This window comes from Lepidochelys olivacea (genome assembly GCF_965140295.1).
Source record: "Lepidochelys olivacea isolate rLepOli2 genome assembly, chromosome: 12".
Taxonomy (NCBI): domain Eukaryota; kingdom Metazoa; phylum Chordata; order Testudines; family Cheloniidae; genus Lepidochelys; species Lepidochelys olivacea.
In genome coordinates, this window is record NC_140422.1 from 676733 (window position 1) to 698660 (window position 21928).

The 21928-nt window shown below is 57.2% G+C and overlaps 1 protein-coding gene across 1 annotated transcript in view; it reads left to right on the forward strand.

Annotated features, from left to right (window-relative positions):
* The first annotated feature begins 14416 nt into the window (after positions 1-14416).
* The window catches only part of BCAR1 (BCAR1 scaffold protein, Cas family member), a 39736-nt gene continuing 32224 nt past the window's right edge, over positions 14417-21928 (forward strand). Inside the window, exon 1 of the mRNA XM_084644531.1 lies at positions 14417-14610. Coding sequence (XP_084500657.1) covers positions 14599-14610 — 12 coding nt within the window. The 5' untranslated portion in view covers positions 14417-14598. The remainder of the gene's footprint in view (positions 14611-21928) is intronic.

The following is a 21928-nucleotide window of genomic DNA, read 5'->3' on the forward strand; positions in this document are numbered from 1 at the left end:
TCCTGGCCCCACTCCAGAGCCTGCACCCCCAGCCGGAGCCCTAACCCCCTCCCCCACCCCAAGCCCCTGCGCCAGCCTGGTGAAAATGAGTGAGTGAGGGTGGGAGAGAGCAAGCAACAGAGGGAGGGAGGATGGAGTGAGCAGAGGCAGGGCCTTGGAGAAGGGGGCGGGCAGGGGGGGCGAGACAGGGTGTTTGGCTTTCTGCAGTTAGAAAATTGGCAACCCTAGGGCTGCATGACCTTCTGGCCTTTTCCACCCATCTGTTTATTCTCCCAGCAGTCACCAGGGTGACATATGGGGTAGCAAGACTGTACCACTGGGTAAGGCGCCTGGCACAGAAGTGATGGCAGCTGGGCCGAGGGAGCTCCCCACGCCCACCCACAGAACACACTTTCCACTGGCACGGAGGAGCCGACAGGCAGGCGAGAGGACCCCTGTGCACCATAGATACCCTGGTACAGGGGTCCTTTACACCAGGTGCCAAGCCGGCTCGTCAAGGCCCTGATAGGGGCCCCTGGCACAGAGGGCATTGTGGGGTGAGCTGGGGCAGAGCAGGGAGGGGTTCATACACACCCATGCCCCAGCCCCTGTTCTCAGCGAGGCCGTGCAGGGCTGGTCGCTTTCCCACCAAGTGGCAGGACTAACCTTTCCACCATTTCTGGCAGCCTGTCTGCGTGCGTTTTGCTGGGTTACTGGAGGGGCTGCTGCCAAGTTGGCGGAGCCTTGATCCTGGCTGTATTTATTTACTCCACATGGCCTGCTCATGTGTAAAATCCCTGCCCCCTTGGCAGCCGGGCCCAGGAGGAGCGTGGCTCCTTTTCCACTTGGCATGTTGCCCCGGGCGCGGAAAACCAGCGAGGCACTTTGAGTCTCTCTCTGGGGCGTCCCTGCGCGTTCCCGGCACAACGGCTGGTGTCCACTCTCCTGCCAGCCGGCTTCCTGCTACTGTTCTCCACTGCAAATACAGGTGTGAAAGCACCGTAGGTCCAGATTTCCCAAAGCCCCCAGCAGCCCACTTTGTTCTCTGGCAGTGGGACCAGCCCTCTTCTCTACCCTCCCTCCCGCGCCCAGCATCTAAACATCACGAGTCAGCGCTTAAAAATCAGGAGCTTGGCTTAAAAAACATGAGATTTTATTTCACAAATATTGTGCCTCGGGGTCGTTCCCTTCGTGTTCTGCTTTTGGAGCCTTAACGGGCCACGTTGCCAAGTGTTTATCTGAAACCGCAGGGGCGGGAGTTTTATTTTTGTTTCAAAGGCAAGCAGAGATTCTCATATCCTCCGAGGACTCCAGGAACTCTTCAAATATTGCACGACACACGACAAAACCTGGAGAGCTGGCAGCCCTATCTGCAGGCGCGGGTGTGTGAAAATCTGGCCCTGAGGTTCCAGCTGCAAACCCTGCCACGTGTTCCCTACCAGAGAGCAAGCCTGGGATCGCAGCCTCCTCGAGGCCGTCTCTTTAAGACACGCGTCATTGGTGCATGGGTAAGAACCTTCAGACTCACGTCTTAGGTCCCAGCTATGACCTGGGAGAAGCACAGCCTGCCCCTCCAGGAGAGCTCCGAGGGCCGGGCAGCCTACAGGACTCTGGTTGGGATGGGCAGGATCCAATGACAGGAGGAGCTCTGGCCACCGGGCTCCTGAAAAGAAGAAGGGCAGGGCCCTGGGAAATTACATCATGTGGCCAAATCCCATCCAGAGGGAAACCTCTAGGGAACTCAGTGCGGCAAGGCACAGAGGAACACATTGGTCTCCTGCTTAGAGGGTCAGCTCAGCCCTGCCCAAGCTCTGCTCCTGCCCCACTATTCATGGGACCAGCCTGACTAACTCCAAGGAACGAGGGGTACGAGGCTGGCTGCCCGCTTTGTATGGAGCGGAGCAGATTGCTGCAGACGCCTCCCCAGTCAAGCAGTCAGGCACAATACAGAGACCATGTCCTCCATGAACTTATCTTGTTCTTTTCTGAACCCTATTATAGTCTTGGCCTTCACAACATCCTCTGGCAAGGAGTTCCACAGGTTGACTGTGCGTTGTGTGAAAAAATACTTCCTTTTGTTTGTTTCAAACCTTCTGCCTATTAATTTCATTTGGTGACCCCTAGCTCTTGTGTTATGAGAAGGGGTAAATAATACTTACTTTCTCCACACCAGTCATGATTTTATAGACCTCTATCATATCCCCCTTAGTCGTCTCTTTTCCAAGGTAAGAAGTCCCAGTCTTATTAATCTCTCCTCATACAGCAACTGTTGCACAGCCCTAATCATTGCTGTTGCCCTTTTCTGAACCTTTTCCAATTCCAATCTATCTTTTTTGAGATGGGGCAACCACATCTGCACACAGTATCCAAGATGTGGGCGTACCATGGCTTTATATAGAGGCAATAGGATATTTTCTGTCATCTTATCTCTCCCTTTCTTAATGATTCCCAACATTCTGTTCGCTTTTTTGGCTGCCGCTGCACATGGAGTGGCTGTTTCAGAGAACTCCCCACAATGACGCCAAGATCTTCCATGAGCACGAATAATGGGCTGGTTTCTTTGTACCTGCAGCATGCTGGGGGTCCCGGCCATGTGGAAAGGGCCGGCCCCTGCCTGAGGTGCTCGTAGTCTAAGGCTGTCGGACAGACAGCTCTGGGAAAGGGGGCCAGCCCAGATTTCTGACACCAGTCAGCCAGGTTTGCACCTTGGAGGAGGTGCCCCGCTATTCACATTGGGTGCAATGGCAGATGAGAGCCAGAGACGGGGGGGTGCTGTCCTGGGCAGGCAGGGCATCTACGTCTGCCCAGGAATGGAGCGGCTGGGAGGCCAAAAGGGAGCCTTGTCCAGTCACCCCACCTCCCTTTCTGCTCCGGCCTGCCCCTCATTGCCCATCTCCATCGACCTTCCCAAATCGGGCCAGTTCTAGGCAAGGATGTTCCCTTCCCAGAGGCCTCCCTGTGACGGCCTGAGGGGGATCCAGCCACATCCGCTGATGACGCTGGTCCTGCAGGAACGCTCACTAAAGTGTGCTTGGCTGCACCCCTTCCTGGTTCCTAACTAATGCGCAGTGGGGCCAGGCTGCCCCCCTGGATGCAGCGCTGGAAGCCGGCACTGGACAAATTCAGACTAGAAATCAGGTGCTCACTTGGAACAATGCACCTAGGATCATGATTCCCTGCTACTTTAAAGTGAGGCAGTCTTGCCTAGTGGCCAGCACACTGGCCTCAGGCTCAGGAAACTTAGCTTCTATCTGCAGCTCTAGGTTACCTCGGGTGGGTCGCTTCTGTCCCTGGTACCTCAGTTTCCCTGCCTGTAATGGGACTAATGACACCAACCTCTTCTGTAAAACGCTTTGAGAGCCCCTCAGGCTCTATTGGAGCCAGGTGTGTTCTCATTCAAAGCAAGATTGGCGTCTTTCGCTGCTCTACGCAAAGTGAGGCTCCAGGCTCAGTGCAGGAATTACTGCGCCAGGTTGGCTGGCCTGCGCGAGCCAGGGGAGACCAGAGGATCACACCGGTCCCTTCCGGCCTGGGGATCTCGGACTTGACCCACGCAGGTTTGTTTTGATAAGCGCTTGAACTCGTCAGCGAACGCTCTCGGCCCCGGGAGGAAGTTGTGGCTCGCTTGGCCTGGCTTCTCTGGGGCAGCTGTGGTTTACCAGCGTGACCGCAGGCCTGCACAGCAGGGGATGTGGGGTCTATTCTGGGACAGGAACTCGCCGGGCCACCTCAACCAAGGCCTTGTGCCTCCGTTTGCACGCTTACAGCACAGGGAGCTCTGCGGAGGCCAAGCAGGGGCATTTGGAAGCCAGTGGGGTGAGGTTATTTTGGCCACCCCGCCTGCTGATTGATCCTTGGTTCCCTCTGGGGGTCTCCCTCCCCCTGGGGGACACTGCTCCTTTATGAGGGAGAAGCTGCTCAGCACACCCCAGCGTGACCAGTTAACAGGGTGGGGCAGCACCTGGAGGCCATAAAGAAAAGGGCAGGAGAGCCAGTGAGAGGGAGCCCAGATGACTGGGGCCTGAAAGTGAGCCAGGGACAGGGCAGAGAGGGCAGATCTGGCCAGGAGCAAGACATCCCCTGGGAGCGACTGCCAGAGGCCAGGGGCAGGAACCTGCCAGGCAAGACTAGTGAGTCAGAGCAGACTGGGTCAGTCAGGGTCAGGGGAGAGTTGCCCTATGCCAGGGAGACTGGAGGACTCCAGGAAGGGAACAGAAGGTGGCTCTTGAGAGACGGCAGGAGAGCAGCACAAGGGGTTTGCTGGCTGGTGTCCCTGAGCCGGAGCCAGGCCCGCAGAGAGCTGAAGGCCAGAGGAGCAACACAGGGAGATGCCAGCTGGCTCTGGGCTGGAGAGTGCTGAAGGCAGAGGAGTGGCAGAGAAGCTCCCCTGCTGATGGGAGCTGGCCAGGAGGACCCATGTGAGGGCCACGCCCCTGGTACAAATGATCTCCCAGGAGCCAGGCTGGGGGTGGAGCAGGGGAAGGGCTGTGCCCTGGTTGGAAGGGCTGGGGCAGCTGTCCCGGCACGAGGACAGGAGAGGACTGACAAGAGTCCAGGTGTAGGCAAAGGCATTAGGTATGTGGGGCAGCCGGGACGAGGTGTCTTGAGTTGTAATGTCCATGTCTGCTGGGCTGAGCAATGGACAGTGTATCAGACTTTCATTAGGTGCTCTCTGGACTGGGTCGTTGTAATACATCAGCCCCAAGGAGGGGGAGTGTGGAGACAGGAAAGCCTGAAGTGAAGTAATTGGGGTCTCCTGAGAGGGGAAACTGAGGCAGCTGGGCCTATCACGCTGCGGCACGCTGCGGGAGGGCGCTCCCAGTGGAGCAGCATTCTGACAGTGTAAGAATCCTCCAAGCCAAGGGGAAGGCGGGCAGGAGGAATGGGGTGTTGGTGCAGCATAGGGAATCACAGCAGTGCCAAGGGCTTCCTCTGGGCCCATGTGCCTGGGTTTCGGCAGGGCAGCCAGCAAAGTCCTCCCATGGCTGCATTGGGCTGGAGCTGTGCCACCAGGCAGCTGAGCGCAGAAGGAGGGGTCGGGCCCTGCGTAAGGTGGTGATGTCAGCCTGGCTGTGGGGGAACGGGAGGGGAAACCATGTGTTAGCAATTTTGCCTCTTGCAAGCAGCTGGCTGGCACATAGCAAAGGTAACCCCCAAGGGGGAGATTTCCAGAGAGGAAATGCCATTGCAGGGATGCGCAGGGCTGCAGGATGAGGGGAAAGGGGCACATTCCTGAGATGCCTGCACAAGCGCTTCTGCTGTCACACACTCACAGTGCTTGCACACATGGATCTCACACATGGCTCTTTAACACATGTAGTTCTCATGCACACACATCTCTCACATGGCTCTTACACACACGCTCACACGCAGCTCTTATGAGCACAGATCTCACACATGGATCTTACATCCTTGGATCTCAGGCTCACATGCAGATCTCACACTCACTGCACTCACCACGTGACTCTTACACACACAGCATTAACCACACAACACGCCAATCTCACACTCAGTACTCCCCACACACACATGCCTGCTTTCTCTTGTGCATGCACACACACAGCTTACACACCACAGAGCCTACCACACACACAGGTCTAGGATACTTACAGCATTCATTACACATAGCTCTCACACGTGGATCTTACACACTCGGTGCTCACTGTCCCCCCATGACAACTGTCACATGTGGATCTTACACATACACAGAGAGCTCTCATCGCCCACACAACTCACACACCCACTGCTAACCAAATACAGACAGCTCTCTCACACGCCCTGATCTCTCACACTTACCCAGCACCCCTCAGGTACATACCTGGGTGTCACACGTACACAGCACTCGCCATACACCCACCTCTCACACCCCCAGATCTTACACTGACTCCCGGTGCTCATCACACACACAGATCTCCCACATGCACTCAGAGCTCATGACACACACAGTGTGTGCATCTACACTCAGGTCTCTCTCCCACATGGCTCACACGGGTGGTTTGGATCCCTGGTTCATGCACAAGTTCTCGCACAAATGGTTCTTGACTGTGCACCCAGAGACAAAGGACTGGGGCAAGCCAATCCAGGGCCCTCGGCGTGCACTCATATGACCCTAACCCTGCCCCTCCATGGGCTAGCGTTGGCAGGAGCTGCCCACCCACCCAAAAGCTGTCTGCAGGGCTTGCCAGCAAGGACTCCCTGCATACAGATCCCTTGTCTGAGCAACTGTTGTTAGGTTTCAGAGTTTACCGCCTGGTGAGATGCATGGGGCAGTGCCCCATAAGAGCTATTGCTGAGGCTCTCTGCAGACTCAAGCAGATGTCCCTGCATCAGCGCCCCCTTTCTCCTTCTCCCCGCCCCGCCCCAATGTTTTCATGGCTTTGTTCACGGCCATGAGGGCTAGAGCCATATTGTTTTTCAGTGAAAGCGAAGGTTCTGTGTGATCTGCGACTCCAGGCACTGGGCCTGAGGCAGGGCTCTGTTGTGCTTAGATGCCTCTTCCTCACTCTGAGTTCTCCTAGCTTCAGCTCCCAGGCACTGGCTCCTCTTCTACTTTGGCCTGCCAGATGAAAGAGTCCTTGGAAGCATCAGACCCCTTCTCCCCTGCAAGTACCTGCATCCTCTGAGCTTAAACCTGCCGCCAGGGGCTGCTAAGGTAAAGTGATCTGCCCCAGACAGTCACATGCCAGAGCCAAGTGCTGTTTGTAAGAGAGGCAAGTCACCATCTCCTTTCATCCCCTGACAAGCCACATCGGCCTTCGGCTAGGGAGCAGGTTTGCTTGGCTGGTGTGAAAAATACCAAGGTGGCAGCTGTGAACCTGACATCCTAAACCCTATGGCAGGGGCTGCCTGTGGCTGCCCAGCACTCCCTTAGGGTGCCATGCCCTACTGTCCAAATATTGCCATGGGACTGTAGTTTTTCTTTAAGGGAACAGCATGTACAATTGGGGGAATGACCTGGCACCAAGCCGCAGGGGCAGATGGGTGGTGGGTTCTGGCAGGACTGAGGCAGGCCCTGTCTAGAGAGGAGCAAGCACTGCGCAACCTCTGATCCAAGCCTTCCTGTGCACACAGGAGGTGAGGGGCCAACCAGTATACGGTGTCACAGCCTTTAAGAGCAACTGCTGCTCCCTTGTATGGGCCGGAGGGTTTCTGTCCTGCTTTCACCCTGTGGAACTGGCTGATGGAGTTAAGCACCAAGGAAGGGAATGTCTCTGGCATGCACCCCTGACCTCCCCCGGAGCAGTAAGGGCTTTGTGATGCACACAGACCTTGTGTGTTTGCTGGGAAAGTCAAACGCCTTTCACCAGACAAGTGCTGAGCTCAGTCATGCAGGCAGGGGGTGGCTGGCTTGGCCTGGTGGATAGGACACAGCCTGTGACCCTTGCACTGTCTTCTGGGCTCTGCCATTGATTTGCTGCCTGACCTTAGGCAAGTCACTCAGCTTCCACGTGCCTCAGTTCTCTTGTCTGTGAAAGACCGCTCTCTCACATGCCTTGATCTCACACACAGCCAATGCTGCTGCCTGCCTTTGCCTATTTCTTCAGGATCTACTGCTGTGTGCTGGTGAAATGCAGTGGGAAGTTCATCCTGTTTCTCTCAAACAGGGGGATTTTCTATGCAGGTGTGAATTACCCAAACCATGGCCCTGCAGAGCCATGCTCATGTGCTGCACTTCCTCGGGGACCCGGAATCCGTGTGATTATGCAGCAAGTGCAGCGGCTGGCGGGGAGCTAGACCAGCAGGAGAGAGGAAAAGTTTTGCATTCAGAGCTCTGCAAACCCAAATTGTGCTGGCACCTGAGAAGCACAAAGTGAAACCAACTAGACACAGAAGAGTGAAACTGACCGCCAGGCATGACTGTCCCTGCAGAGAGCAGCCAGCAAGGAAAGGAGCTGCAGAAACCAGGATGAGGGATGAGCCCGCTGTGTTCTATAAAACTCTGTCCCCTTTACTAATCACAGGTGTTCCCTTGCTGGCCCGCACTTAGCAATCCTGCCGGGATCTGTTCTGAAGCAAGAAAACTTTCTTCCACTTGGGTGCCATTGTAAACACCCCTGCGCAGCACCAGCCAGTGCTGATTTACCCACTCAGCCTGCTCTGGCATGCGTTTCCTCCTCAGCCTTTACCAACGTGGCTAAATGCAGAAGTTGTGAGGCTGGGTGGTCTGTGGTGAGGACCCAGCATCCACACTCCGTACTCTGGCCAGATCCATACTGCGAATTTCTGCTGGCGCTCTGTTGGTCAGGGCTTTGCTGCGATGCCAGCTGCACCGGCAAACGCCTCTAAGACCGAGATAGCTCTACTGGCTGCACTTCTACCAACAGAGAGGCTGGTTTGACTATCCCAGGGCTCAACACGGCTTTGCCGGTGTAGTATACTAGTATCGCTAGCTTGGTAAAGAGCTCCCAGACATAGCCTCTGTGTCTATGCATCAGCTAGCCCAATAGGGCCCTGATTTTGGTTGCAGCCTCTGAGCGCTGTAATAATAAAGTGTAAGGCTAGGGCAGAACAGCGTGTGACCCTGTTCTCTTGGGCTGGATGTGCATCTTTGAGCCGCTGGCTAAGTGACCTTAAAAAAAAAAAAAAAAAATGTTCCTTGTCTGTGAGATAAGGCCAGCTCTTTATAAACCCTGCGATTCCAATCTCGGCAGCATCCCCTTTTGAAACCCTTTGCCAGCTGTTTCTTAACAGCGTGCAGCTTTGTTAGAACACATCTCAGCTCCAGAGATAAGAACCCTTTTTTACAGGCGGCCTGTGCACTCTCCCAGCCGAGCACCCCCTTCTCACCCAGTCCTCGCAGGATCCATTTGTTGTATGGAGAGGGGTTTGGGAGACTCGTAAAGCCAGGTTTAGGGGGATTTTGCTGGAAGCCAGACCTCTCGGCAGAGGCCAGGACTGCTGTGTCTCGGGGCTGTTGGCATGGCTTTCTGCAGCCAGCTCTGGAATTTCATTCCCACTCTTGCGGGGGGTGGAGGGGCATCTCCCACTGATCAAGTCCCTGGGGATCTGAAGAATAGAGAGTGGAGGTTCTGCACGGGGACAGGCTAGCTTCCTGCTCGGTATCGCAGACACCACTCAGCCTCACCTGGTCCCCTAGCAGTGCTGAGGCCTTCTTTTTAAATGTCCCACCAACATTCTCAGCCCAAAACATGACTGTAACTGTAACCGACATTTAAACAGGCCGGGCCTGAATCTCCTCTCACTCACTGGAGATACCCAGTAGTGTCAGTGACAGGAGACTGGCGGTTTCCAAGGACTTTATAGGTCCAGGGCTGTGGGGACATCCTAGTGGAGGCTAGGTGCACAGCTCCTCCTGATCTGAAAGCTGAGGCCTCTGTCACTTCAGCAATTAGTAGAAGAATCTCCAGTAACAGCCAGCAGTAGAGAGCCTATGACATACAGATGAGCTGTAGGACACAGACACACCAAGTCGGTCTTAACAACAGGAAGGAAAGAATCTTGAGCAAACTGCTCTCTCAGGGCGTTACCGGGGACAGGTTGCCATGGGCATTTCACCTCTGGGAGGATCAAACAAGGGGGTTGATTTGGCTCCATTTAGCAAACAAGGGAGTTGCAGAGAGGAAGAGAGAGAGAGAGAAATGAACAGCCCCTCCCCAGGTGCTCAGCCCAGCAATGCTGGATGGAGGGGGGTGGTCTGTCCTACCCCAGGCTGCAGACCTCATGATCAGTACAGCAGCCCTGTGGCTGCACTCCCCCACCCCCAAGGAGGAACAGACTGGGGGAGCCTCTCCCTCACTGCTGAGGCACATGGGGCTTCGGAGATTTCCTCTCTGGGGGCCACAGACCCTCAAGAGGCTCCTGAGATCTCCCCCTTTCTGTGCTCCAGTGCTGCTGCAAGCAGGAGGTGGCATGAGCATGGTGCTGTGGCTGTAGTCAGAGTCCTGCTCAAGGGTGAATCCAGGAGCTTCCACCTAGCAGGGCTGGAGCAAGATGCCCAAACCAGGCCTGCTCATTCGCAGGGGGCTGCTGCAGGGCCAGACGAAGAAAAGCCCCTCCCAGGCACGCCCCAGGGAGATTGCAGGCAGATCATCACTAGCTATTGCATGTGGCCTGTTGACTACATCCGGGGGCGGGGGGGGTGGTGTCGTGGCCAAGCACAGGGAACCCGGGCCATGTCGCCGGGTGTGATCATTCTCCTCTGCTGGGACTGTCTCTGTTCACAATCCATCGTCTTGCTTTCTGGGCACCAGCGTATACATCTTTCATCGAAGGATCTCGGTATTCTTTACAGACATGCAGTGCTGGTGTTATGCCTCATAGAATCATAGAATATCAGGGTTGGAAGGGACCTCAGGAGGTCATCTAGTCCAACCCCCTGCTCAAAAGCAGGACCCATACCCAATTAAATCATCCCAGCCAGGGCTTTATCAAGCCTGACCTTAAAAACTTCTAAGGAAGGAGATTCCACCACCTCCCTAGGCAACGCATTCCAGTGTTTCACCACCCTCCTAGTGAAAAAGTTTTTCCTAATATCCAACCTAAACCTCCCCCACTGCAACTTGAGACCATTAGTCCTTGTCCTGTCCTCTTCCACCACTGAGAATAGTCTAGACCCATCCTCTCTGGAACCACCTCTCAGGTAGTTGAAAGCAGCTATCAAATCCCCCCTCATTCTTCTCTTCTGCAGACTAAACAATCCCAGTTCCCTCAGCCTCTCCTCATAAGTCATGTGTTCCAGACCCCTAATCATTTTTGTTGCCCTTCGCTGGACTCTCTCCAATTTATCCACACCCTTCTTGTAGTCTGGGGCCCAAAACTGGACACAGTACTCCAGATGGGGCCTCACCAATGTCGAATAGAGGGGGACGATCACGTCCCTCGATCTGCTCGCTATGCCCCTACTTATACATCCAAAAATGCCATTGGCCTTCTTGGCAACAAGGGCACACTGCTTACTCATATCCAGCTTCTCGTCCACTGTCACCCCTAGGTCCTTTTCCACAGAACTGCTGCCTAGCCATTCGGTCCCTAGTCTGTAGCGGTGCATTGGGTTCTTCCGTCCTAAGTGCAGGACCCTGCACTTATCCTTATTGAACCTCATCAGATTTCTTTTGGCCCAATCCTCCAATTTGTCTAGGTCCCTCTGTATCCTATCCCTGCCCTCCAGCGTATCTACCACTTCTCCCAGTTTAGTATCATCTGCAAATTTGCTGAGAGTGCAATCCACACCATCCTCCAGATCATTTATGAAGATATTGAACAAAACCGGCCCCAGGACCGACCCCTGGGGCACTCCACTTGACACCGGCTGCCAACTAGACATTGAGACATTGATCACTACCCGTTGAGCCCGACAATCTAGCCAACTTTTTACCCACCTTATGGTGCATTCATCCAGCCCATACTTCCTTAACTTGCTGACAAGAATACTGTGGGAGACCGAGTCAAAAGCTCCCACCACCCCCGCAGTGTTCCTCGAGCCATGGGACAGATGGGTCAAAACTGAGCCACACAGAGATTTGCCAAGGTCCCCCAGTGGCAGAGTTGTGAATAGAAAGAGCCCAGAAGTCCTGACTCCCAGGCGCCTTTCTTTCAGCACTAGACAATACCACAGTGTTCGCTCCCATTCCCAGAAGCTGGATTCTCTTCATAGAATCATAGAATATCAGGGTTAGAAGGGACCTCAGGAGGTCATTTAGTCCCACCCCCTGCTCGAAGCAGGACCCATACCCAATTTTTTGCCCCAGACCCCTAAATGGCCCCCTCAAGGATTGAGCTCACAACCCTGGGTTTAGCAAGCCCATGCTCATACCACTGAGCTATCCCTCCCCCCTCTTGTGCAATTGTTTACAGCCATGCAAAGTGGCTGTAGAATTACCACAGACCCAGTGGCATTTCACGCCCAAATTGCACAGCTGTGAATGACCGCACAAGGGGAAGGGGAGCTGTGAACATGGCCCCCCGATTCTTTAGGAAGTGGTTTGATTCAAGGAAAACCCACTCATTCTCCCCCACCCCCACCCAGGCTGAACACATCCTCCTGTCCACAGAGAAATCAGCTCCACGGTTTTTTTTATCCAGAGATCTTGCAGCACTGCAGGAGGATCATCACCCCATTTTACAGATGGAGAAACTGAGTCACAGTTTTGCCTCAGGGTCACACAGTGAGTCACAGAGCCATTCTGGCCTCCTTGATGCCCACAAAGCCCCAGGCCAGCTGGTGCAACGTGCAGCTGCTAAGATAATTGTCCTTGCCTTTCCTACTGCCTGCGCCAACCCCTCTATGCTGGCTCCTTCTCTTGTGCGGCACCCCTTCCAGCTTCCTGTCTTTGTCTTACAAGCCCTTCATAGCTGTGTCGTCCCTCCTTACGTGTCCTCATTTCTTTCCACAGCATCCCCTCCACTCTGCCAGTGACACTTGCTCCTCTGCCCCCTTTCCTCTCCGTGGCTTGGCACGGCCTTCCTGCAGCGCCCGCACAGCCATCACCCTGGGTGCGCCCAGGCCCAGGTACCAGAGCCCCGGGGATGCCTGCCAGGAGCTCGCCATCCAGGCCTGGGGCGGTGGAGGCAGTGCTGGAGGACTGCGTATAATTCTCATATAAATTAAAGGCCAGCGGCGCTGCCAAGCATTGCGTGGTCTTGCCCAGTGACATTTCTGACAGTGGGTCACTTTCCCTGAGAGCATTTCCCTCCTTCTCCCCTGACAACCTTCGAGGACAAAAAATCTGGTTTCATTCCCCCCCCCCCCCCCCGCCATCAGATTTTTTTTTTTTTAAAGCAGCAGCAGCAGCCATTTTTTCTTCTGGTTTGTTGCCAACCCCCCCCCCCCACCCCACCCCCCGTCAGCTGTGGGGGGTGGCGGGGAGACAAAACCCAAATCCTTGTTACAAGTGTGACAACAGTTTCATTTACATCACCAATTTTCATGGAGAAAAGAGATTCCCAGGGGGCTGCATGTGTACATTCTGGTAGCACCTAGGGTCAGGGCCCAGGTGTGCCGGGTGCTGTAGGAACAAGCAATAAGACAGTCCCTGCTCCAAAGAGCCCGGAGAGACACAGCATAGGAGGGAAAAGAACTTGCCCAGGGTCGCACAGCAGGAAGAGAAGCCAGGTCTCCTAACGCCGGTCCAGAGCACTATTCTGTCTGCCATGCAACCTTCCCTCCTACGTTGTACCTTTCCCCTGACCCTTTCAAGCTCTTCACAGCACGGGCCATCCATTCCTGCATGTTTGTACAGCACCACGCATGCTCTGGACACGATCGTAATACAATTAATAAGAGCTGGGCGTACAGCCCACTTATCCCGTCTACTGGTTCCTCTCTCTTCTGGGCCGTGCTTCCCCGTGGTCATCATCACTCGTATACATCTTTCAGTATGGTCTCAGGGCCCTAACTTAGGTCTTCATCTCATCATGCTGGGCACAAAATGTCTACCCTTACGAGACGGTGTAGTCACAGGCCAGGAGAAAGAATGGATTATCCCCATTTTATGGATGGGGCAGGGATGCTGGGAGTAGCTGTAAGCACGCATTGAAGCCAAGGAGATTACTCTCATGTTTTACGAGTGATGCCCATATGTAAGTGGTTTGCTGAACTGAAGCTGGATATTCAGCCTCCCTCAGTTCCCAGTGAGCACCACAATAAGAGGCCAGTTTTTCCTAAGGGGTATCAAATCTGTCCCTAGGTGTCCCAGTAGAAACTGCTGGCCACTAAGCACTTTGGGAAATCCAGCTCTGATTTCAGAGCTGAGCTGTGGAAAATCCAGCCACACGTGCCAATCTGGCCCAAAGGACTTGTATGCACCAGAAAGTTTTATTGCTACAACAAACTCCAACTAATGTGGACACAATTAGACTGGTATTCAAGTGAGCAATTTCTGTATGAACCACACTGGTATAAGGTCCGTTATATGGGTAAAACTGGGTCCACCCTGAGGCTTTTACCAGTATTATTATTGTGGTAACAACTCACAGCCGCCTCTGGCATCATTCTAGCAGTAAAACTTGTAAGCCAGCCCGGCCAGAATGACTTGCCCAGGGTTACACAGGCAGTGTGTCAAAGCCAAGAATCAAAGCCCGATCTCCTGGGTCCGGGTCCAGTGCTCTGACCACCCAGGCTCTGTCACACTCACACATCCCACCTATCGCACACACGTAGCCCATCTCTCTCACACACGCGCACACCCCACCTATCACACACAGCCCCTCTCTCTCGTTCGCTCGCTCGCTCGCTCTCACGCACACACCACCCATCACTCACACGCACAGCCCATGTCAATCATATACACACCCAAACCCCGCCCCCCTCACACACTCGCACCCGCCCAGCCCGTCTCTCTCTTACACACGCGCGCGCGCTCCCCGGCTCGGCTCCCCCGCTGGGCTCGGCGCCGCCCCCCGCTCTCCCGGCCGCGGCCGGCTGTGGGCGGCGCTGGAGGCGGGCAGTTCCCTGGCCAGCCCGGCGCGGGCGGCTAGTCGGCCGGGGGAGCGCTGCGGTGCGGAGCTGCCGAGCCGAGCCGAGCCGAGCCGGGCGGGCCGCGCCGCGCCGCCTGGGCCCGCGGGACGATGCGCTGACGGGCCTGGGGCGGGCAGCCTGCGCCGAGCGCCGGGATCGCGGCTGTGCGGCCGGCTGGGCCCTGCCGGGGCCGCCCGGGGAAGATGAACTACCTGGTGAGTGCCCGGCCTGCGCCCCGCCCCGCCGGGGCCGGGGCCGGCCGGAGCCGCCCGCTGCGCAGCCGGGGGAGCGGACCGGAGCCCGGCTGGAGCTGGCGCTGGGGTCGGTGGCTGGGGGTGCCCGGAGCGGGGCCTCTCTGCCCGCCCGCCGGGCCCATCCCCGCTGCCTCCCGGCGCCCCCAGAGCGCCCGCGGCGGCCCGGGGGTGTCGCGCTGGGGCGGCTGGAGCTCGGCCCGCGGACGCCGCCGCGCGGAGGCGGATTCCCAGCCCCGCCCGCCCGCCCCGGGGAGCCGGACCCAGCTGCAGGGAGCTGCCGGGCGCCGCCCCCTGCGCCCCCCGCGGAGACAATGCGGAGCCCCCCGGCGCTGGGAAGCCCGAGGCCGCGGCGAGTTTCCTGCTCCCGGCTCGCCGGCTGGCCGGGGCCCCAGGCTGCCTGCGGTTGCCGGCGCCCGCGGGGCCGGCCGGGCTGTGCCCTGTCCGCTGCGGTCCGGGACATTCCCGGGATCGGCTCTGCCGGCCCCGGATCATGCCCCTCTCGACGTGGCACGAGCCGCCCCGCGTGGCTCCTGCGGATCCTGAGCTGGCCCCGGGCCGCCTCCCTGGTGAAGCCAGGGGCCAGGGCGGGCGCCTGGGTGTCAGCCATCCACAGCTGGCTCTAGTGCGGCCATGCCAGAGGGCGTGCGGGGGGCTGGGTTTTTCTCGCGGTGGGGGGCTCCGAGTGGCAGGGCTGCGGAGAAGTTGTCACAGCTAGGGGCAGGGGCTGGTTTCTGGGCCGGGGGTCAGGATCTGGCCCAGCAGCCCGGAGGGGGTGGGGGACGGTGTTTCCGAGGTGTGGAGCTGCGCCTTTGTCCTTTGAAGGAGATCTGAAACAGAAACCAGTGGCTAAATCCCCTGGGCAAGGCTGTTGCCGGCCTGTGGCTGCTCAGGGACCTCCCTGTAACGAGTTTGTTGGGGTCTCAGGCCAGTTCCTGGAGGACCTGGCATGGCCTGCTCTAGAGCCCTCCATTTGCTCCCTTTGGTGCCCCCTTTGCCCCCGTGAGCTCCTCTCCCCCAGTGTCAGGGCAGGCACCTGCTGTACTTGCCCCTTGCATGTATCTGCCTCATGCCAGCAGTGCGCTAGGGTCCTGACTGCTGGCTACCGTGGCAGCAGCGGGTGCAGGTTTGCTTGGTGCTGCCCCTGCCCTAGGGGTGTGTCTGGGATGGGAAGCCCCAGCGCTGTCTGCCCAACATTGCAGTCCGCTCCGTGGATGTGGGTTTACAGCCTGGGTGACCGACCCAGGTGAAGGTGACCTGGCTGTGACATGGGCAATTAGCTGGGCTAACCTGGGAGGCCAGGGGGCATATTTCCCCCATAGGATACCCTCTCCCAGCAGCAGTATGGACCATTGCCCTGCCCCAGGCTAACATTGGCACCTAGCACCTGCCAGCCCAGGATCTCAAAGCCCTTAACGAGGTGATGGCCACCATCTTGGCTGAGAGGCCAGGACTCAAACTGATCACCTCCAGGGCTAACTGTGTGTGTCATGTTCTCCCATGACACTCAGTACCTTCATCTCCCCCATAGGGAGGGTCAGGGTCGGTATCCCTGGTTTACAGATTGGGACCTGCGGCTCGGAGAGGAAGTGACCTGCCCGGAGGTTGTGCAGCACATCCGGCCAAGTGCCTTACTTCCAGGCCCTGCTCTCACCACTGGCCTGTGCTCCCTCCCTGACTCGGCCTCGTCTGGGATAGCACAAGACTCTAAACAGGGGGCATTGCTCCCCGCTCCCACCCTGCTGGTGTGTTCCTGGGTTACCCTTCAAACCCTGCCCCCCCCCTTTTCTCTCTGCCCCCCAGGGAGCCCTTCCCACCACCGTCAGCTCCCTGTCATTGGGCTGCGAGTGCCCTCTGGTGCTCAGCACCACCCCATAATCAGCCAGGAGTGGGTGCCACAAGGCACTCCCAGCCCCTCTGTTGCTGGCCCCAGGAGCAAGGGCCCAGGCCCAGCAGCACCCAGACCTCACTGGGCCACAGGGGCCAAGGAGGCGGGCCTGGAACCAGGCAAGCTGAGCTGGGAGTCTGGGGTCTAGAAGCATTTTACCATCCAAAACTGAACAGCTGGGCCTAGCAGGAGCCTGGGACTGTGCAGACTTGGGGCAGTGGGGCCCCAAGGCCCATCAAGGACGGGTGCTAGATTTCGCCCTCCCAAGGCGAGGTTTACCATTGGTAACTGAAGGAGGAAGGAGGGAGCCGTTCCTGGGAAGAGGCCAACTGGGGGTGAATAACTGGCATGGCTGGTGGTTCGTGTGAGAGCGTAAGTGCTGTGCCTGTGCACGTCAGCCGGCCCCAGAGCACGTCGTTAATGATTCACCCAGCCGATAATCAGCGATCTCCAGGCCTAGCTGATCCGGCTGTGTGAGTGCAGTGCAGGGCTGGGAGAGCGGAGTGAGCTCCTTTCATGTCAGATTACAAGGCAGTGCTGAGTGGGGCGGCCGGAGCAGGGAGCCATGCGGCGCTAGCAAACTGTGAGAAGAGTTGCCCTTGTCTCACCTGCCTTCCGCAGCGGCTCCCCTGGCATGCAGGTGGCATGCCCCTCGGGGCAGCGCCTGCACCTTGGGCTGGTGCTGAGCCATGCAAACCCACATGGGCCAGGCCTAGTGAGCGGGATCTTCCCCCAGGGCAGTGGTCTGTACACTCCCTTGCCGATCAGCGCTCCTGTGACACGGCACGCTATGGGCTCTCATCACAGAGCGGAGTTCTGCGGTCTGGGAGTTTGTGGCTAATATACTGGCTGGTCCCCTTGCTCTGTTTAGCAGTTCTCTGTTTAACCCCTTCACACCCAGATTTGCCCAAGGTTTGCTTGAGCAAGAAGGATCAAACGAGTAGCACCTAGTGAGTGGAAAGGTGGGGTGGGCTGGTGGAGGGGGTGGGAGCCTGGGTTTGCTCCTGGCTCTGCCAGTTGGGTCCATTTCTTCTCCCATGTTTTGCCTTGTTCAGATTGCAGGCTCTGTGGGGCCAGGACTGTCTGTCACTGGGGGTACATACAGTGCCCAGCGCAACGGAGCCCTGAATGCGCTTGTTACCATAATACACACCAATAATGAAGGGGGAGTTTGGGGCCTGTTGAGTTGATGGTCCCCCAAATGGAATCCATTCTTCTGCCTGGGCAGAGACGATAGATGCCTGTCAGAGGGCACGTGTTGGCTGCTAAGAACATGAGAGCGGCCAGACTGGGGAAGACCAATGGCCCACCTAGCCCAGTGTCCTGTCTTCTGACAGTGGCCAGTGCCAGGTGCTTCAGAGGTCATGAACAGAACAGGGCCATTGAGTGATCTGTTGTCCAGTCCCACCATTTGGCAGTCGGAGATTTAGGGACACCCAGAGCATGGGGTACAGGGGAGGGGAGCGACTCCTTTCATGTCAGATGACCATCTTGGCTAATAGCCATTGCTGGACCCATCCTCCATGCTGTACTAGCCCTCGCCAGCTGCCAGCAGCTGCCGTGTGTGGTGTGTGGCTGTAAAACCAGGTGGCGTGGGGTTGTTCCAGGAACAGGGCGTGGCAAGTGCTGAGCTTATCTGTGTCTCTGCCTTTCGCTTTGCTGGGAAAGTGTCGCTCCCAGGACCTGGCTCTCCTGGCTGCCCCAAGGGAGGGTGAGGTGAGTGCTGGGTGTGAGGCTGAACCACAGTGCAGGCTGGGGAGGGACCTGCCATTTGTATGCCCCAAGGGTGCAGCTGCTGCACAAGAGCCTAAAATTGCTGGCGTGGGGCCCTGGGCAGGTCCTGACTGGAGGCTGAGCAGCACCCGCTTCGTCTCATTGGTTACCCTGCGCAGCTCCCAGTGGGGCTTGCTTCCAATCTCTGGGTAGGGCTCATGGCAGACCCCTCAGAGAAGGCAACCAGTGTGGCTAGTCTTCACCAGACAGCCAGGGAGAGCCAGTCTTGGTGAGGAAGGATGGCACAGTGGCTTAGTGTCCCAGACTGGGACTTGGGAGACCTGAGTTCAAATCCCTGTTCTGCCACCAACTACCTGGGTGACCCTGGTCAAGTCACTTAGCTGCTCTGTGCCTCAGTTTCCCCATCTGAACAATCAGGGTGTAGCGGGGGGGCAGCTGCCCCACTCCAGTAAAACGGGTTAAAAGCTGGCCTGGAGAGGGCTGTGGCAGGGAAAAGCTAGGCTGATTGGGGAAGCAGCCACAGCTGTGGCCAGCTCAATTAGGTCCCAGCTGGCCTGATAAAAGGGATGTGGGTCAGAAGTTGGAGGAGTCTCACTGTAGCCCTGGAGTGGGAAGGGCTAGCTGCCTGGGAGCAAGGTACCTGAAGAAGGGGAGTGCTGGGGAAAAGGGCAAGAGGAGCTCCAGCCTGGCAACTCCCCTGACTGCAGGCCTTGTTGAAGGCCTATGGAGGTACTGGGGCTGCAGAGGTGTAGCCTGGGATAGGCAAAGGCAGCAGGTCCTACCCCCTTGCCAATGATGAGTGGCCATTACAGACTGCAGTCTGCCCCAGTGAGCGGGGGGCTAGATGATGACTGGCAGTAGCCACTGAGGCAAGGTGGATTTAGAGGGTTGGGGGTTTGCCTGGGAGGGGAGACCTAGAGTATAGGGGTACTGCTGGGGCAGAACACCAGGGTAAAGGGCACAGGGGTCTGGGAGGGACACAGGGCCAGCGGCAGGCGAGACACCAACCTGCAGAGGGCGTGCTGTAAGCTGGAAAAGAGCTAATTCCTAGATGATCAGCAGGAGGCGCTGCACCGGTGAGTCGTCCCTTTGCTACAGATGGTGTCAGGGTTCCCTCCCCCCGCTGAACTGTGGGGTACAGATGTGGGGACCCTCATGAAAGACCCCCTAAGCTTATTTCTACCAGCTTAGGTTAAAAACTTCCCCAAGGCACAAATGCTTCCCTGTCCTTGGATGAGTACTGCTGCCACCACCAAGTGAGTTAGACAAAGATTCAGGAAAAGGACCACTTGGAGTTCCTGTTTCCCTAAAATATCCCCCCAAGCCCCTTCACTCCCTTTCCTGGGGAGGCTTGAGAATAATCTACCAACCAGATAGGTAAACAAGGTGAGCACAGACCAGACCCTTGGGTTTTTAGGACGCTAAAAACCCATCAGATTCTTAAAAAACAGAACTTTATTATAAAGAAAAAGTAAAAGAAACACCTCTGTAAAATCAGGGTGGAAGGTAACTTTACAGGGTAATAAGATTTAAAACATAGAGGATTCCTCTCTAGGCAAAACTTCAAAGTTACAAAAAACAGGGATAAACCTCCCTCTTAGCACAGGGAAAATTCACAAGCTAAAACAAAAGATAATCTAATGTATTTCCTTCCTATTACTTACAATTTGTAGTCTTAGATGCTTAGTTCAGGTATGGCTTTAAGAGATGTATTTTCCCTGCCCTGGTTCCTCGCTGACTCAGAGAGAACACACAGAAACACAGAACAAAAATCTTCCCCCACAGATTTGAAAGTATATTCTCCCCTTATTGGTCCTTTTGGTCAGGTGCCAACCAGGTTATCTGAGCTTCTTAACACCTTACAGGTAAAGGAGGGATTTTATGCTACCCTTAGCTGTATGGTTATGACAGAGGGTAATAGCATGGGCCTGCCTCCTAGGGGTTTGGGAGGTTACATATGGGCTCAGGTGCTGTGGTAGTAGGGGCCAGATAAATACCATAGATAAGTGAGCACTTGAGGGTTTATGCGCTGTGTTGGACCCTCACCTGGTCACTTGCCAGAGGTGGTGGAGCTGAGCTGAGGCCACTGGGAGGTACTTTGGGCCAGTCTCATAAGGCAGGAGGTCACCTGGTCAGGGCAGGCTCTGCTGTGGTCTAGGGGGGCAATGGCCAGAGGGCAGGCTTGGGGAGGCAGAGCTCAGCGTCTGCTGTGGTGTGGGACAGGACACACCTGGTGTGGGACAGTGCAAGATAGGCCCTGGTGGACCCAGCGCTGGGGGCAGAGGGTGAAGAGACCAGGTACGGAGGCCAAGGAGCAAAGGGCAGAGCAGCTCCTGGGACTGCTCTGTCCTCAGGGGCGGGGAGGGGAGGGGTGGCAGCCCACACAGCTCACAAGCCTCTTTGCGAAGATCTCCACTAGAGCCTCCTTGCAGGTGCTGCTGCTGCAGTGACGGGCCGCAGCTCGTGTGACGGGCCTAGTTCGGGGGGAGTGCTCTGCCCCTTGCACGCAGTGGCTGCCCAGACACCTGGCGGCTGCCCGCTCCTATCCCTGAGAGGGACATACTCTGATGGCGTGATGGTGAGCAGACTGCAGGCCAGGGTTGCCCCAGTCCCGGAGGGGTAATGGGGGGAGCAGCCTTTCCTAAACAAGGGTCCCACCCCTGGGCAGCAGTGTCTGAACGAAGCCCAGGGCTCCTGGAGGGCTCAACTCCAGGCAGTGAATGTGGCTGTGGGTGTGAGCCCACTTGTGCCAGGGCATCCCCAGGCATGGGTGATCAGAGACTTGGCTCCCCCATCTCTGTGTGCGGCAGCTGGGACTGGGTGCTGCTGGGGTGGGGGCAAATGGTACCTGGGCAAGACGCCCCTGGCAGACCCCCCACGGCCAAACTGCAGCCGGGAGGGAGCAGAGAATCCAGGGGGATCCCTGAGCAGGAGTTGCCGAGGCCCTTCCCTGCCTGGCGCTGGACTACGCCTTGCCCACGGTGGGCACTGGGACCCAGCACACAGGCTCCACGTGCTCCTAGCCTGCAGGCGCAGGGCAGGGCCTGTCTGCAGGAACAGCTCCTGCTGCAGCTGGCGTGCTGAGCTCCAGGGTCATGTCTGGGCAGGACGAGCCGGTGGGGGGGTGGCGCTCCCATCCGGCTGCCTCCTCGCTCACATCAGCTGGGCGCACCTGGGGCTGGGTGAGCTCAGCCTGCAGTGCCCACCGGATGGCGCTCTCCCACAGGAGTCCCAGCTGTGCTAGTGCTCTGGGCGGGGGCCTTTGCGGGTGGCTCTGGTGGCAGGTGTTTGTATGTGGGGGACGAGGAGGGAGCAGCCGATGGGGGAGCACAATAAATCTGCAGCAGCAGCAGCTGCTCTGCTGGGCTCCTCCTGCCAGTCAGATGCAGGGGGGAGTGGGGAGGGTGAATACAGTGCTGTGTCTACACAGAGAGCAGGGCCCAGACTGTTCTGGGAGCATCCGAACTTTGGCCTCAGCCCTGCTGCGGCAGAGGAGAGGGGCCCTGCAAGGGGCTGGGACGGTTCCCCAGCTGCCATGGGAAGAGCATGTGGCTTGGCTGCTGTGATCAGCACCGTGGGGTGCTGCTGGGTCCCATCTACCCAGGGTGGGCTGCGTTAGCCAATGAACCTGGCTCGCAGGCTGCTCCTGGATCCCGCTGG